The 15,008-nt window shown below is 46.6% G+C and overlaps 2 protein-coding genes across 2 annotated transcripts; one reads left to right on the forward strand and one right to left on the reverse strand.

Moving 5' to 3' along the window:
- The first annotated feature begins 7,170 nt into the window (after window positions 1-7,170).
- Window positions 7,171-10,517, forward strand: LOC109785986 (putative clathrin assembly protein At1g03050). The gene is made up of 2 exons (XM_020344571.3): window positions 7,171-8,269; window positions 8,374-10,517. Exons 1-2 carry the CDS (start codon window positions 7,342-7,344, stop codon window positions 9,432-9,434), a joined length of 1,989 nt encoding a protein of 662 aa, XP_020200160.2. The 5' UTR covers window positions 7,171-7,341; the 3' UTR covers window positions 9,435-10,517.
- A 115-nt stretch (window positions 10,518-10,632) lies between these two features.
- LOC109785981 (NAC domain-containing protein 13) lies at window positions 10,633-14,767 on the reverse strand. The gene is made up of 5 exons (XM_020344565.4): window positions 14,636-14,767; window positions 12,719-13,529; window positions 12,296-12,573; window positions 11,701-12,057; window positions 10,633-11,609 (listed from the first exon to the last, which is right to left on the reverse strand). The coding sequence occupies exons 2-5, from the start codon at window positions 12,873-12,875 to the stop codon at window positions 11,112-11,114; spliced, it is 1,290 nt and encodes a 429-aa protein (XP_020200154.1). The 5' UTR covers window positions 12,876-13,529; window positions 14,636-14,767; the 3' UTR covers window positions 10,633-11,111.
- Window positions 14,768-15,008: the final 241 nt, after the last annotated feature.

Consider the following 15,008-nt stretch of genomic DNA (forward strand, 5'->3'; position numbering starts at 1 on the left):
TCATGCATATGATACTAGTATATGATACTACGCACGTACCTTCATAGTGCATAGTATCATAGATGACCGTATTTATGGCCATGCATGACACAAAGTAGTATATCATATTTATTATGTTACGGTATCTACCAGTTACTTCTTTGCCACATCATCATATTCACTATTCCCGAGTGCATGATACCGGCTATGATACCCCCACTATGGCCACCCTAAGGCTAGTCGTAATGGGAGTATCATAAGCGGTATCATGCATGCCAACTAGACTTTTTGGATGATGTGGCACACAGTTAAATGAGGAAAGAGAGGGTGTGGCATCATATCATATTAAATGTTGTACAACTTTGTGTCATGCATGGCAATTAATAAGGCAACCTAAGATACTAACTTATGATACTATGCGCGCATTACGGAGATAGTATCATATACTGGTATCATATGCATGATACTAGTATATGATAAGGCTGGTTGTAATGGGGAGTATCATATACTAGTATCATGCATATGGTACGACCTCCATAATGATACTAGTATATGATACTACCTTCATGCATATGATACTAGTATATGATACTACCTCCATAATGCGTATATAGTATCATAAGTTAGTATCATGTAGTATTTTATTTATTGTCATGCATGACACATACTAGCATAGCATTTATTATTATACGGTATCATGATATGATACTTAACCCTCTCTTTCTTCATTTAATTCTATGACAGCTCATCAAAATTACCTAGTTGGCATGCATGATACTAGCTATGATACTCTCATTACGATTAGCCTAGCAAAGAAGCTGTACAAATCATTTGTGCGTCGCTTTGCAAGTTTTCATCCGTTTGTTCGAGAAGCGGGGAGAAGTTTCAAACATTTCGGCCGCGAGGTGCGGCCACTGGCGTAGGCCTAGTTGGTATTTTAATTACAGGAAATTTAGATGGAGTCCGGACATCATGAAAATCGATGTGTGCCCATGGCGTGCTCTCACGACTCCTTGGAAAAAAATTGATAAAGTTTGGCACAAGTTTTGATGATCGCTCCTTCCAAACCGGAGCATCTCACATGAAAGATCATGGTTTCCAAAAGGAGACGTGTCAATTCAAATTCCAGTGGCCGATGACTTCACCGTTTGGCCTCATAAAAATTCCACGGTACGCAATCACCATTATACCACGGGTTTGATTTTCTAGCGCATTTTAGGTATCGTTAGCTATATTTAAGACATTTTTTAAGTTTAACGTGCATTTTGTGCATAAAAATAAAATTACAACTGGAACTGCATGTGCTGTGGAAAGGGATGAGGATCGCTGTTCGATCTGGGAGCATCCAACGGTGCAGGCGTACGATCCGTGGGGTTTGGGTTCTGGCCAATCAGAAAGCACGACTCAGATCGCGGGTGGGGTTTGGTCCGCACACGACTTTCATCAACGAATCATGTGCTATTCGCAAACCAGATTGCATATTTTTGTTCACACATACTGTAGTGAGATCAGTTGAGTGTGCTACCTCTATGATATAATAATAATAATAATAATAATAATAATAATAATAATAATAATAATAATAATAAACATCTCATATTCATTGCCTGAGCTGACAGCATATCAAGGTCAACATATTAACGGTTCTTACATCAATAGAAAACTGGGCATAATTCACAAATTCAATACACGCGGCAGTTCTAAATTGAACGAATTAAGTTGCAGGGTAGGCATAAAGACTAGTCTTACGGCTTAATTCCCATGTACATGGGGGAACTGGGATCATTACGTTGACCCCGAATAAACTTGGCTTTTCTGATAATTTTACGCTTCTCTGTTACACGGTGCGTGATCCCTTGGCTGGCAACTCAGCAAATTCATCATACTCGTCCTCATCGGCAACATCGTCAACACCCAGTACCCTCCTCTTCTCATGCATCACTACATGGCAGTTCTTACGCAAGGGGTCTTCCGCAAAGAAAATCTGGGTAGCATCGCTGGCAAAAATGAACGGGTCCTGGTGATATGCCATCGTTGTCATGTTAACACAGGTCTTCCTGTAATCATCAACCTTTACATGACCAAGAGGGATCCATGCAACTCTGAATAATGCTACCTTAACTTTCACATAGTCAAGCTCTCAAATCTCTTTGATGGTTCCATAGTATACCCTTTTATCAGCTTCATCTACAGTCATGCATTCTACTCGAACAGAGTTGTTCTGATATGAGGTCTTCCCATCACGTTCCTCAGTGTAGAACGTGTATCCATTTATGTCATATGCTTGGTACGTTAACACCGTAGGTGATGGCTTTTGTGCCAACCACGTAGCAATGTCATCGATGGATCCTTGTGCCAAACGGTTCTTCAGCCATTCGGCATAGTTCTTAGTGTGCTCCTTCATCTCCACATCTGATGAAGGCACCATCGGTAAGAAGCTTTGGCGTATCTCCGCCAAGTGTTCTTCGGCATAAGCGCTGAGAACTGGGTTGTTAAGCAGTACCGTCAAATGGGCATTCTCTGCCAATTCTCCGGGTGCAGCCATTTGCGTGCCAGCAAGGACCGGCTTACCTTTCAGCCTTCCCTCGTGGCGAGAGAGGGGCAAGCCTATAGGTCTTTGTTTCATGTATTCGGTGCAAAACTCAACCACCTCCTCCGCAGTATAACCTTGTAGGATGCTTGTCTCTGGATGGTTTCGGTTCCGACAAAAGCGCTTCAGTATTCCCATGAACCGCTCGAAGGGATACATGTTGCGAAGAAACACGGGACCACAATACTTTATCTCATCAACAAGGTGCACTGTGAGATGGACCATGACATCAAGGAATGACGGTGGGAAAAACATCTCTAGGTTGGACAATATTCTTGCAATATCATCTTGCATATGATCCAACTCTTCAGGATCTACAACTTTCTGCCATAGTTGGTTGAAGAAATCACAGAGTACCAAAAGCTGAGTTGTGTGCACGGGCACACTCCCGCTCGACGTGTATGCATGGAGGGATTCAACATTGGCAGCCGGTTTCTCAGTTGCCCCTTAGAGGTTAGTGCTAAGTTCATCATTCTACCTGAGTTAATGCCACCGCTCATCCTGAATGTTATTTAACATTGGCAGGGATATGAGGCTTGTGCCTTTGTTAACTGGCTGGATGAAGAATGGCATGGCAGGGCTCAGAGTGTTATCACCAAGCTCGCAGAAGATAACGTAAAGCTGAAGAAGAAACTGGCTGATCTGGAATGTACAATCAGTACGATGAAGCAAGAAAGAATCAATCACAGGCAACAGATTAAAGCAAGAGACAAGAAGGAACTAGCATGTGTAGTTGTGGTTGTTGCATTAGCCATGTTCTATGCGCTGTTTGCAATGATGATTAGGGGTTTTGTTTGACAGTATTGCTAAAGCACATCTAGATGTGCTCTAAGTAATGCACAACTATGTCCAATGCCATTGATGTTATGCGAAGATTCGTGCAGATATTTTCCTTTGTCTTTTTTCTTTTCCTTTGTAGTTTGATTATTACTGGCTTTATCAATAAGAAGAGCTCAATGTATTGCTTGCCAACTGTCCTATTCTGTTTGTACCAGTACCGGTGCATAATCCAAAACTCGTTCCTTGTTTTTGTCCTGAAAAAAGAAACCAGCCAAATAGCCAATAGGAGTCCTGCGCAACCCCGGGAATTTGGAGCGACTGGGTACAAATAATTGCGGCTGATTATATCAGCGGTTAGATAATACGTCAACCCCCGCTTCAATTGGCAGTTCCTCTTCTCTGCATACCCCACTTAAGTGCCCACCATCTTCATCGTCCCCGGCAGGCCGCGCTACACACTGGCACACACTCTGCAGCCATGTCAAGCGACAGCGAGGACGATAGTTCGGCCGGCAGTCTGGCGCCCGATGATAGGTCAACATCGGAATCATCCCGCTCGTCTTCCATGAGTCCGGCGTCGAGCCCAGACCTCGATTATATCTGGATCATGGAAGGGACGCCGCCTCCGGAGTTGTCAGACGACAACCAGACGGACGAGGAGCCATCGGAGGACGAAGAAGAGGACGATGATGATGAGGAGGAGGAACGCTCGAACGAGGAGGAGGACGATGACGACAGCAACAACGATGACGACGGCGACGGCGATGAAAAGCCAACGGTCAGCGGCAAGAAGCGTCCTCACCAAGACGATGTCCCGGGGCCATCCAACAACAACAATAAGAAGAAGGACTAAATTAAGCAGACTGTATATATATATATATATATATATATATATATATTTGTTTCCGTTCGCTCATATTAATTTGTTATCTCCGTTTATCCTGTCAATCTCATCGCAGACGGTTAGTAATACGTATTCGACAGAGATCTTCTACATTATCGCCCACAGGTTGGTTTGTTGAACTGTGTGCTCTGATGAGCACACAATTCACAAAAAAGACCGTATGGGATGTCTATAATGATCGCACACAATTCTGATTACCGACTTGTTTGCCGGGTATCACACACATCTTGTTACGCCGAATCGTTTGTGCTCACCTCGATCATCGCAAACGGTTCACCGAAGTGAACTGTATGCCATATATCGCACACACATTGATATGGCTGCCCGTTTCTGTTGTTCTGCCTCATCACAAACAGTTCGAATGGATTAACCGTGTGCCCTGCATCGCACACGCAACTAAAATCTGAATCGTGTTTGATGGCTCCGCCATCGCAAATGTTTTGCACCTTTTTTGACGGGTTTTTTACACCACCGTTTGCGATTAATGTATCGCACATAGTTTCGTCAAAGGGTCTCTGATCGTAGTGTCACGTTAGCAGCATCCTGCAGTACTGATACACCATTGATCTAATGCCCATTGATAATAGATTTCAGAAAAGATCAATGATTGGCATGGCAATGACATGAGAATGTGGACCCCTCAAAATGCTAAGGACATGGAATTGGCAAAGCTTCAAGACTCTTCATTCTTGGTTAAGTGATCAAAGATCACATTGAGTCCATAGGAAAGCCAATACTATTAAAAGGGGATGAGGTTTTGATCATGACTCAATTGCTCAAGTGCTTAGTGATATTGCTCAAAAAATCCTCAAACACCTTCTCCAAAACACATATGTTCAAATCCTAAAGATTCATCTTGGTCCCACCGAAAACATCTATCCCGGACCCATCGAGTTGATCCTATATGCTGGCAGAGCCAATCCCTAGAATTTCGGTCTCATCGAGATTGCGGTCGGTCTCACCGAGTTTGCGGTGACCAAGTTTCTGTAAGCCAATTCATTCATTTCGGAATTACCGAGTTGAACTGATTGGAACTGTCAAAACAAAGTTCTGCCTAGGTTATCGCATATCGGTCTATCCGAGATTTCCACTTCAGTCCCACCGAAAAGCCCAACATTCATATCTTTTGCGCAGGTTGGTCTCACCGAGATTTTGCTCGGTGTCACCGAGTTGAGCCAAAAGTGTGTAACGGTTGGATTTTGGGTGAAGGCTATAAATACCCCTCCACCCCACCTACTCTCTAAGAGAGCCATCAGAACGAATCTACACTTCAACAATTCAATTTCTGAGAGAGAACCACCTACTCATGTGTTGAGACCAAGAGATTTCAATCCAACCATTTGAACCTTGATTTCTAGCCTCCCCCAAGTTGCTTTCCACTCCAATCCCTCTCGTACCCAAGCCAAATCTGTGAGAGAGTGATTGAGTGTTGAGGAGACTATCATTTGAAGCATAGAAGCAAGGAGTTCATCATCAACTACACATCTATTACCTTTTGGAGAGTGGTGTCTCCTAGATTGGTTAGGTGTCACTTGGAGCCTGCAAGATCTTGTGGAGTTAAACAAAGGAGTTTGTAAGGGCAAGGAGATCGCCTACTTCCTGAAGATCTACCCCGAGTGAGGCTAGTCCTTCGTGGACGTAAGCCATGGTGGAATAGACAAGGTTGCTTCTTCGTGGACCCTTCATGGGTGGAGCCCTCCGTGAACTCGCTCAGCCGTTACCCTCGGTGGGTTGAAGTCTCCATCAACGTGGACGTACGATAGCACCACCTATCGGAACCGCGCCAAAAATCACCATGTCTTCATTGCATTTGATTTCTCCAATCTCTCATTTACGTTCATACGCGAAGTCTTTACTTTCCATTGCTCAACTCTTAGACTTGCATGTGTAAGGTGTTGCTTGACTTGGTAGAATTGCTAAAACTTCCCTACAACTAAAATTGTGAAAATGATAACTTTTTATTTGGTCAAGTGGTCTAATCACCCCCCTCCCTCTAGACATACTTTCGATCCTACAGAATGCTATGCTCCTGTGCATTCAAAAGTTCCTCCCTTCGGTTCTCCGCAGCGGCATCACCAACGAGATAATGCTTGTAAACAAGATACTCGAACTCAACATATTCCGATTCCTAACTTCAGAAATCGCAACTGACCTATCTCAAAATACATGCCAAGGTAAAAAAACTCCAAACTTTTCAGCCAAAGTCGAAGAGAAACCCCATGGAAATCAAAAGACTAACCCCATGGTTTCAACATTTGTAGAAGATCCAACCGTCGTGCTTCTTCGTCATCGAGACGTACATGCGCACCTTCTCCTTGCAAGACGGGCGACAGATCAGGGGCAACGTCAATGCCCTATGGCAAACAGCTCAGGAGCTAACGACAGGCATGAGCACCACAGTGGCAAGAACTGCCGCGAGATGGGATCCGGCAGTGACCGACGGATTCGATGATTACCGACGAGAAAGGTGGTGGCGGGGCAGTTGCACGCAAGAGGGGAGAAAGCTAGGGATTGAAGAGGTGCGCCGCGGCTTAGGGATTTAACGAGGTAGGGATTTTTGGCTCTTTACAAAAAGCGCCTTCATGCAAAATTGGCCTAATCATAACAACGCATGTGGCGATCGACAAATGGTCAAATCAGTCTCGTACGTGACGCATACGTGTGACAGTGACCATATTTTCACGCCAAATCATATATACTGCCCATAACAAACGTATTCAGAAGTCTAGTAACCGTATCATTGCTTTCGCTCGCATGTGCGCGAGAGATGCGAGAGCGTGAGCTGAGAAGCGAAAGTCGGTCCTCTCCTATGGGTGTGTGGTCTATTCGATCCAACCATTGTGGGCACATCAATCTACGGCTCTGAGACGACCGGCTTGGGCCTCTGGCCGGCCGACCGGCGCAGAGCAGTGCCCGCTTATGGCTGCGAATTGTAATTCAATCAAGCTGTGAGTTTTTTTTTTTTAAGTTCGCCGCGCACAAGAACAAAAAACAAAAAATGGACCTTTCTTGAATAAGTATACAACAAAAACAGACGGAACCATCCAGCCAGCCAAATGTCAAAACCTCCCCTGCACCGTGACCGTCCATGGCGCCCTCCTTCCTCGGACCTCCTCTCCGCCACCCGCTTCCACGCGCTCGCATTTCCCATGCATCACCATCCGCGCTTCGCCTCAGACACCACCGTCTCGCCCCCCTCCCCATCGCCGCGACGCACCACGCGCGAAAGAAGCTACCAATTGCTCCCCGGCCGGACGTACGAACAATGGCGCCGAGCAAGCTCCGCAAGGCGCTGGGAGCGGTCAAGGACAAGACCAGCATCGGTCTGGCCAAGGTGGGCGGCGGCAGCGGTTTCGCGTCGCCGGAGCTCGAAGTGGCCATCGTCAAGGCCACCAAGCACGATGAGAACTTCCCCGCCGACGAGCGCCACATCCGCGAGATCGTCTCGCTCACGCGCGACTCCCGCGGGTCCGCCGGCGCCTGCGTGGCCGCGCTGTCGCGCCGTCTCGGGCGCACCAGGAGCTGGGACGTGGCGCTCAAGACGCTGGTGATCGTGCACCGCCTCCTCGCCGAAGGCGATCCGGTGTTCGAGCAGGAGCTGTTCTACGCCACGCGGCGGGGCACGCGCATGCTCAACATGTCCGACTTCTGCGGCCGCGCTAGCGACGACGACGCGTGGGACTACTCCGCGTTCGTCCGCACCTACGCCGCTTACCTCGACGACCGCCTCGAGCACCGGATTCAGGCCAGGCAGGGCGGCCCCAACCGCTGCAAGCTGCTCCGCGACGAGCTCTACATGTCCCCCGGAGACCGCTTCAGCCGCGAGGGTGTTGACGGGAGTAAACGGGAGGACGGGAGTAAACGGGAGGATGCGCCGGCGGACGCCGACGCAGCCAAGGCGGTGGCGATCGTGCCGAGGGAGACGCCGACGAGCGAGATGTCGCTGGAGCAGCTCCTCGCCAAGGTCCAACAACTGCAGCATCTCCTCGACCGATTCATCGCCTGCCGACCCGTAGGTGAGTCCATCCGTGCGTGCACGCAACTGTTTGCTCACATTCTCGTGTGGGATTGGGATCACGCCATCGCGGAGCGTGCACTGACATGGAACGACACATCCCAGGCGCGGCGAAGACGAACCGGGTGGTGACGGTGTCTCTGTACCCGATGGTGAAGGAGAGCGTTCAACTGTACTGCGAGCTCACGGAGGTCATGGCCGCGCTCATGGAGCGGTTCCCGGACATGGAGAGCGCGGACTGCGAGCGCGTGACCGGAGTCTTCTGCGGCCTCGCCAAGCAGATCGAGGATCTCGACTCTTTCTACTCGTGGTGCAAGGACGCCTACGTCTGCCGCCAGTCCGACGTGCCGGAGGTGGAGGTCATCACGCAGGAGAGGCTAGAGCTCATGGACGAGTTCATCTGCGACAGGCGCGGCACCGAGTATGTGCAGAGGCTGCCGCCGCCGTCGCCGGAGCCGTCCAGCCCGGAGCCAGAGGTCGAGGAGTACGACATGAGCGCCACCAGGGCCCTTCCGGCGCCCGCGGAGCCGCCGGCTGCCGTGGAGCAGGAGCAGGATGCCAGCGAGACGGCGCATGCTGAGCCGGAGGCTCCGCTGATCACAACCGACGTGGTCGACGAGGAGGCGGACTTCTTGAACTTGAAGGCGGACGCCATGTCCGGGGAAGAGCACGGGCAACAGCTGGCGCTGGCCCTATTCGATGGCAACCCGGCCGGATCGGCGCCGACATGCGACGTGTTCGACCCCTCATCGGCCGACTGGGAGACGGCGTTGGTCGAGTCGGCGAGCGCGCTCGCGCACCAGCGCGCGATGCTAGGGGGCGGGCTCGACATGATGGCCCTCGACGGCATGTACAACCACGCAGCGGCGGCGAACGCGCAGGTGTTCTCCGGCAGCGCGAGCAGCGTGGCCTTGCGGCCGCCCGGAGCGCCCATGCTGGCACTGCCTGCGCCGCCGGGGATGTGCAGCGCCGCGCCGGGTGCGGACCCCTTCGCGGCGTCGACGGTGGTGCCGCCGCCGACGTACGTGCAGATGTCCGACATGCAGACGAAGCAGCAGCTTCTGACGGAGGAGCAGATGGTGTGGCAACAATATGGCAAGAATGGCATGCAAGGGCAGAGACCGCAGCAGTTGATGCCTCCTGGCGTTTACCATCGTGCTTCTTAGATTTCATGAAATGTCGTTCAATTTATTTATTTTCATTATTGGCGATGAATTGGAGATCAGGTAGTCTAATGTACAGTGAGTTCTAAATGAAAACAAATGTAAAGGTTGCAGTAAACAGCGCGTGTTTGACCTCTCTTATCTGACCAAAAGTTTACGAAGGCACAATATTTTTCACTCTAGCCTACTGGTAGAAAGCATTGGCAAAGCTTGGACAGTCATTATATCAAAAAGAGGTTTCTTAACAGCTAAAATCACATATGAACATACAATACAATTCTTCAAACAGTTCAGTTCAGTTATATATGACTCATATATCTGCTAATCTCCCATGGCAATAAGCCAAAACCTGACGAAACAGCTGAGATCAAGTCAGGCACACAAGCTCATCGAACAAATCCACAAGCACATCACTGAAAGTAGTCTAACCTGTCCTGTGAATTAAGAATGTGTGGTGTTGATCTGTTTATGTGATACGAACGTCTTGAAGGAATAGATGTAATGGAGTAATGATATTACTAGAAGGATCAGAGAGACTTACATGACGCCTTTCTCCACATACTCACTCCGTCCGGAATTACTTGGGAATGACCATTATATACTCTAATGTTTTAGCAGAAGGATCCATTTTTGACACAAGTATCTCCGTACGAATGGAGTACTTGAGACCTAAACTAATTTATCTCACTCTCACATAGAGTTTAGAGATCAAACATTCATGAACCCTCGTAAAGCAAACCCAACATTATGAATTATTCTAAATGTTCTTAGATAGGAAGACCGCTAAAATCAAGTCACAGAATTAGTGGTTCTGCGATAAATCAAAATTTCCAATAGAATGGTCAATTCAAGGAGGGCGGCGGGTAAAACATATCCATTGGTAAAGAGAAGGAAATAACACGCACGAACAGTACAAATCCACATAGGAAATAAATTATCAGTTCAAATCCAAATCGGGAGAAAGAATCCATGGGGATACGAGCAAACGCGGTCTCTCACATGGGCTGAGGAGGGCCTCTTTGCCAGTTTCTGATAGGAAGTGTTTAAAATTTCTTCGTCCATTTCATATGCCACTGTAGGGGCAATGGAAAAAGCATATATCACCAAGCACCTTTAAGACATCACGCCCAAGAACAAAAAAAGGCATATATATCGAAAAAAAAGGAAGAAACATTGCGTCGACAAGAACATAAACACGGTATTGGGCACGATTACAATAATAATAATAATGACGATGGTTCAAATACAGTAAATTGGCAGAAAATAGATAGAAGATGCGACTTAAGCTACTAAGTTGTCATTAGGTTTATGGACAACTCGGCATCTAACATGGCAGTTATTACAGAAAGAACTACGGTGGACTGCAGCATCCCCACCCAGATAAGACATCTTCCAAACCAGCAGAAACAGTTTCTCCGCGGTAAAGCAGTAAGCTAAGCTCGGTCACTTGTCCAGTATTGTGCTCGTGATCAAAGACACAACCAAGTTCCGGCTTCTTCAATTGAGCAGCAGCCATGCCATGATACAAACACCATTGTTGGACCATCTACAGCAGGGACCAACATCCAAGATCCACCAAGAGCCTCATCAGACAATGATGGGCAACCAAACCAGAAACGGCAGCATCTTCCAGCACCAATGACCACAAAGATAACAGACTTATACCTCAAAAGTTGCTGTCTAAGAGAATGGGTCTTTCATGGCTGGGTTCAAGCAATTGGAAACAGAAGGCATGTCATTAAAAGTGCTTGGCATTGGTTGCATTGGTGGAAGAGTTCCACTTGCTTCGAAAGTTGATTGAGTAGCACCAACACCGTAGTGACTGCCACTAGTTGATTGATCAAGTGGGTACAGCAAAAACTGATTGTTTGGCACAGACAAATCATAGGAGAAGCTTCCACCAGGCAGATCATAGGAAAAGGTTTCACCAGAAAAATCATAGGAGAAGGTTTCCCCAGGAGCAAGCAGATCATCCAGCCCTATATAATCATCATCCATAGCAAGTCCAGAGTTTGCTTGCTGCAAATTGTTTTCAATAACATCCCCGTTGCTAGCAGGGAAATTTACAGTAGACATATCTCCTGACTGGGAAAGTCCTGCCAATTGGTCATAGAGCTCAGCAGTATTTATCTCAAAAGCTTGAGCCTCAAGCTCAGACATTGGAGGGAGACCAGAATTCTGTAAGATGTATAAAGGTTAGTATATAATTTGTAATTCCTTGGGTACAAGCAAACAGACCATGTTAAGCAAGAAGTCAGCAAGCCAATACCTCAGGCAAAACTACATCATCGTTCGGAGAATCATCCAAAAACTTTGCCAGTTCGTCCAACAATATTCCATCAATTTCAGGAGGCGCGTCATTGACCTCATCAGAACAGATATTAACATGTTCAGAAAATTGAACAGACTGCTGAGGAGCGGATGGTTCCTGCATAACTATGGCAGTAGCCAAGGCAGAACTTTCAACCTGTGGATCCTCTACACCTGACGACGGTGCAAAAGAGAAGATAGAAGATCCAACATCTAAATTCTCCCATTCATTTTCATCAAAAGGAGCCCCATATTGCTCGCCGATCCTTGGGCCAAGCCCACTCTTTTTAAATATCTTGCAGAGTACATAAGCATCCTGAAACAAACAAACAACAAATACATTTAAATAAACTTGCAGAGAATTTAAAAGAAATACTAGGATCACAACTTTCTAACTAAATATAAAGGCTAACTTATCACGCACAATTTCAGGCACAAGCAAAAGAGCATGCCTCAAAACATATTCCAGTATGGTAGAATCTTTCATATACTGTACTGAACATATTTAACATAAAGTGAAACAAACAAAAACATTAGATAAGAGTTATTGGTACCTTAGAGAAACCAGCAGACACCAAAGTTTCATCTTCCATTTTGTATTCATACATCACCCAGTCAGTCCTATTGCCTTTGGGTGCCTTGCCTTCATGAAAAATCAATGTTTTCTTCAACCCAACAATGCGAGAGTTCAGCTCAATTGTTCTGTCTTTTCCACTTGTTTTCCAATAACCATTTGGTGTGGCACGGTTCGTCCTAGACCCTTTAGGATATTTTTTGTCACGGGGACAAAAGAAGAACCACTCAAGATCTTTGCTCTGGAGACAGGATTTATCTGCACGGAAATATACAAGGTTGCAACAAAAGTAAGAGCTAAACTCAACTAAAGTGGAAGCATTTGAAAAATTCTAGATTAGTTTCCAACTCGTTTGCGTGCAATTCTTACATCAAGAAAAATCAAAACAATAGAGGAAAATTACCAGGAAGGTCCCAAGGAGCAAATTTGTACAGCTCAACCTCTGAAATAGCTTCAACAAAAAGTTTCTTCCCCATAATCTTCCTTTTCAAGTAGTAAGAAACAAGCTCAACATCAGTTGGATGGAAACGAAAGCCAGGTGGCAGGCAAGCTTGAGCCATCACTGCAGTGGGTCTCTTGTGCTCAGTATCAAGAGAAGAACACAAGAGGTGAAACACAACCAGAAATGGTTCACCAGATTAGGCAATTAACAATACCAGTAATCAGGGAAATATCAAGTCTGGCCAGAAAGGGATATGCTTTAGCCCTGAAAGGACAGAATTCAGGGCCACAGATCAACCAAACTTAAGGAGAGAGGAGCTCTCAAATGCTTGGAGAACAGACAAGAACCAGAGAAGAGAGCTTCAGAAGATTGCAGTGTGAGCAGAGTAGGACAGCTCACGTTAAACAACTATTCTGAAGGGAGGATCAAAAGATTGATGAGATTAGACCAGAAGAGAGAATGGTCCAACCGAAAGCTGGAGGAGAAACAACTGATGGGAAACCAGGCTTGGCAAGACTCAAGGAAAGCAGTACACCAAAGACTCAAGCAACAAATGTTTCTGAACTCAGATGAGAGAAGTTTGAGTCTTGCCAATTAAACCAACTACCACTGATTCACATGATAGGAAGTATTCGCACAAAACTCCAGATGATCCACTTGTATCAAGTGAAGTCCCGGAATTTTATGCAATATATGAACCAGAAGTAGCACGAGAGGAAATAAGGGGATCCCTCGCTGACTTCAAAAGACATGAGTGACTGAGATCAAAAACCTGCATGAGATTAGAAATCATCATCAGCAGGGAAAAACATAAACAGTAGAAGAATATACAGAATACATATTGTTCTATGTTTTATCCAGATCAACAAGGTGAATCTTCCCATCCAAATAACAGAAGTACTAGGAAGCAAAGAAAAGATTGCATATATAAAGTGAATTTTACATTGTACACATCTCACAGTGAAATAGCACATTAACAAGGTGAATCTAACCTACAACGTGGCTTTGGGTTGGAAACAGAGAGAATTTTAGTATATATTTCATAGGCTCTGATGTAAGAAAAAACTACAGGATCTTTCAACAAAAAGAAAACTGCAAAAAGGATCATACAGGACTTGATACATTGCTGACTTACATAACCAAATATCAAACTACTATGAGCACCTAATATATTTTCACCAAGATCACATAACCGAAAATATCGACCTTAACCAAAACCACATTAGTGCAACAGAAATAAAAATATATAATAAGCACATTAGCAGGTCGATGCATCTAACCTACCATCTAATCAGAACTTACAGGCTTTGTGGAGCAAATCACTTGAATTTATGATACTTCATAGGCACAGATCATATTAGTACGAAAACAGAAGTAATCTTTCCCATAAACGAAAAAACTACGGGAAGTTTCCTAGAACAAACTGCCTTGGATCAGTTCCGGGCCATTAGGTCAACGATCTAAGAGAATCCACCAATCCATCACAAGGCACTGAAGGAATCGAACCTAAATAAACGCTGAACAATCTAATTCCCGACCAAATATAAGACTTTCGCGAAACTGCTACAATATCCAGTCGCATAACCCCAAATCAACGCGTAGATCGACCGATCGATCGACCACAAACCCTAATCGGCCGGAAGCTTCGACCGACGGAAGACCAGACCAATCCTCCGTGCGGCGATTGTGGTAACCACCGCCGCGGAATCGACGGATCGGGCTCAGATCGCCGGAATTGACCATCGGATCGACACAAACCACGACACACAACAATCGGCCCCGATCTACCCGGATTTCGCAGAAACTACATACAAACGCGGCCGATCGAAGGAAGGGATTGGGGGGGGGGGGGGGGGGGAGATCGGGAGGGGCGCTTACGAGGAAGAACCGGGGAAGCCAGCAGGACGATGGGGAAGGCCAAGGGGGGGGAGGTGAGCGCCGCCGTCTGGTCAATGGTGGAGGAGATGAGGTGAGGTTTTGGGGGAAGCAATCTCGCGTTGCTGGGTGCGGGGCTCTTTTATACCGGAAAAACGCCGGGAGGCGTGGTGCTGGGCCGGGACACTGACTGCCTGGGCCCGCCGGTCCGGGAGTATATTTTTTACTCCCCTCGCCGCGTCGTGCGCTTCCCGGAAACTTCCGCTCCACGCGACGATTGCCAAATTTTTCCAGGCCGAAAAGTCCAGCCCGGGCCGCTTCTCTATTGGCTGTGAGTTTTTTTTTAAGGGAAAGGGTGAGAATTTGGGGCTGGGGG

Source organism: Aegilops tauschii, chromosome 1, assembly GCF_002575655.3.
Source record: "Aegilops tauschii subsp. strangulata cultivar AL8/78 chromosome 1, Aet v6.0, whole genome shotgun sequence".
Taxonomy (NCBI): Eukaryota; Viridiplantae; Streptophyta; class Magnoliopsida; order Poales; family Poaceae; genus Aegilops; species Aegilops tauschii.

Coding starts and splice junctions, on each gene's coding strand:
- LOC109785981 (XM_020344565.4), bottom strand. CDS start 12,875: ATGGCTCAAGCTTGCCTGCCACCTGGCTTTCGTTTCCATCCAACTGAT. Junction 12,058..12,295: donor TGTCTGCTGGTTTCTCTAAG/GTACCAATAACT, acceptor TGTTTGTTTCAG/GATGCTTATGTACTCTGCAA. Junction 11,610..11,700: donor ATGATGTAGTTTTGCCTGAG/GTATTGGCTTGC, acceptor TACATCTTACAG/AATTCTGGTCTCCCTCCAAT.
- LOC109785986 (XM_020344571.3), top strand. CDS start 7,342: ATGGCGCCCTCCTTCCTCGGACCTCCTCTCCGCCACCCGCTTCCACGC. Junction 8,270..8,373: donor CATCGCCTGCCGACCCGTAG/GTGAGTCCATCC, acceptor GACACATCCCAG/GCGCGGCGAAGACGAACCGG.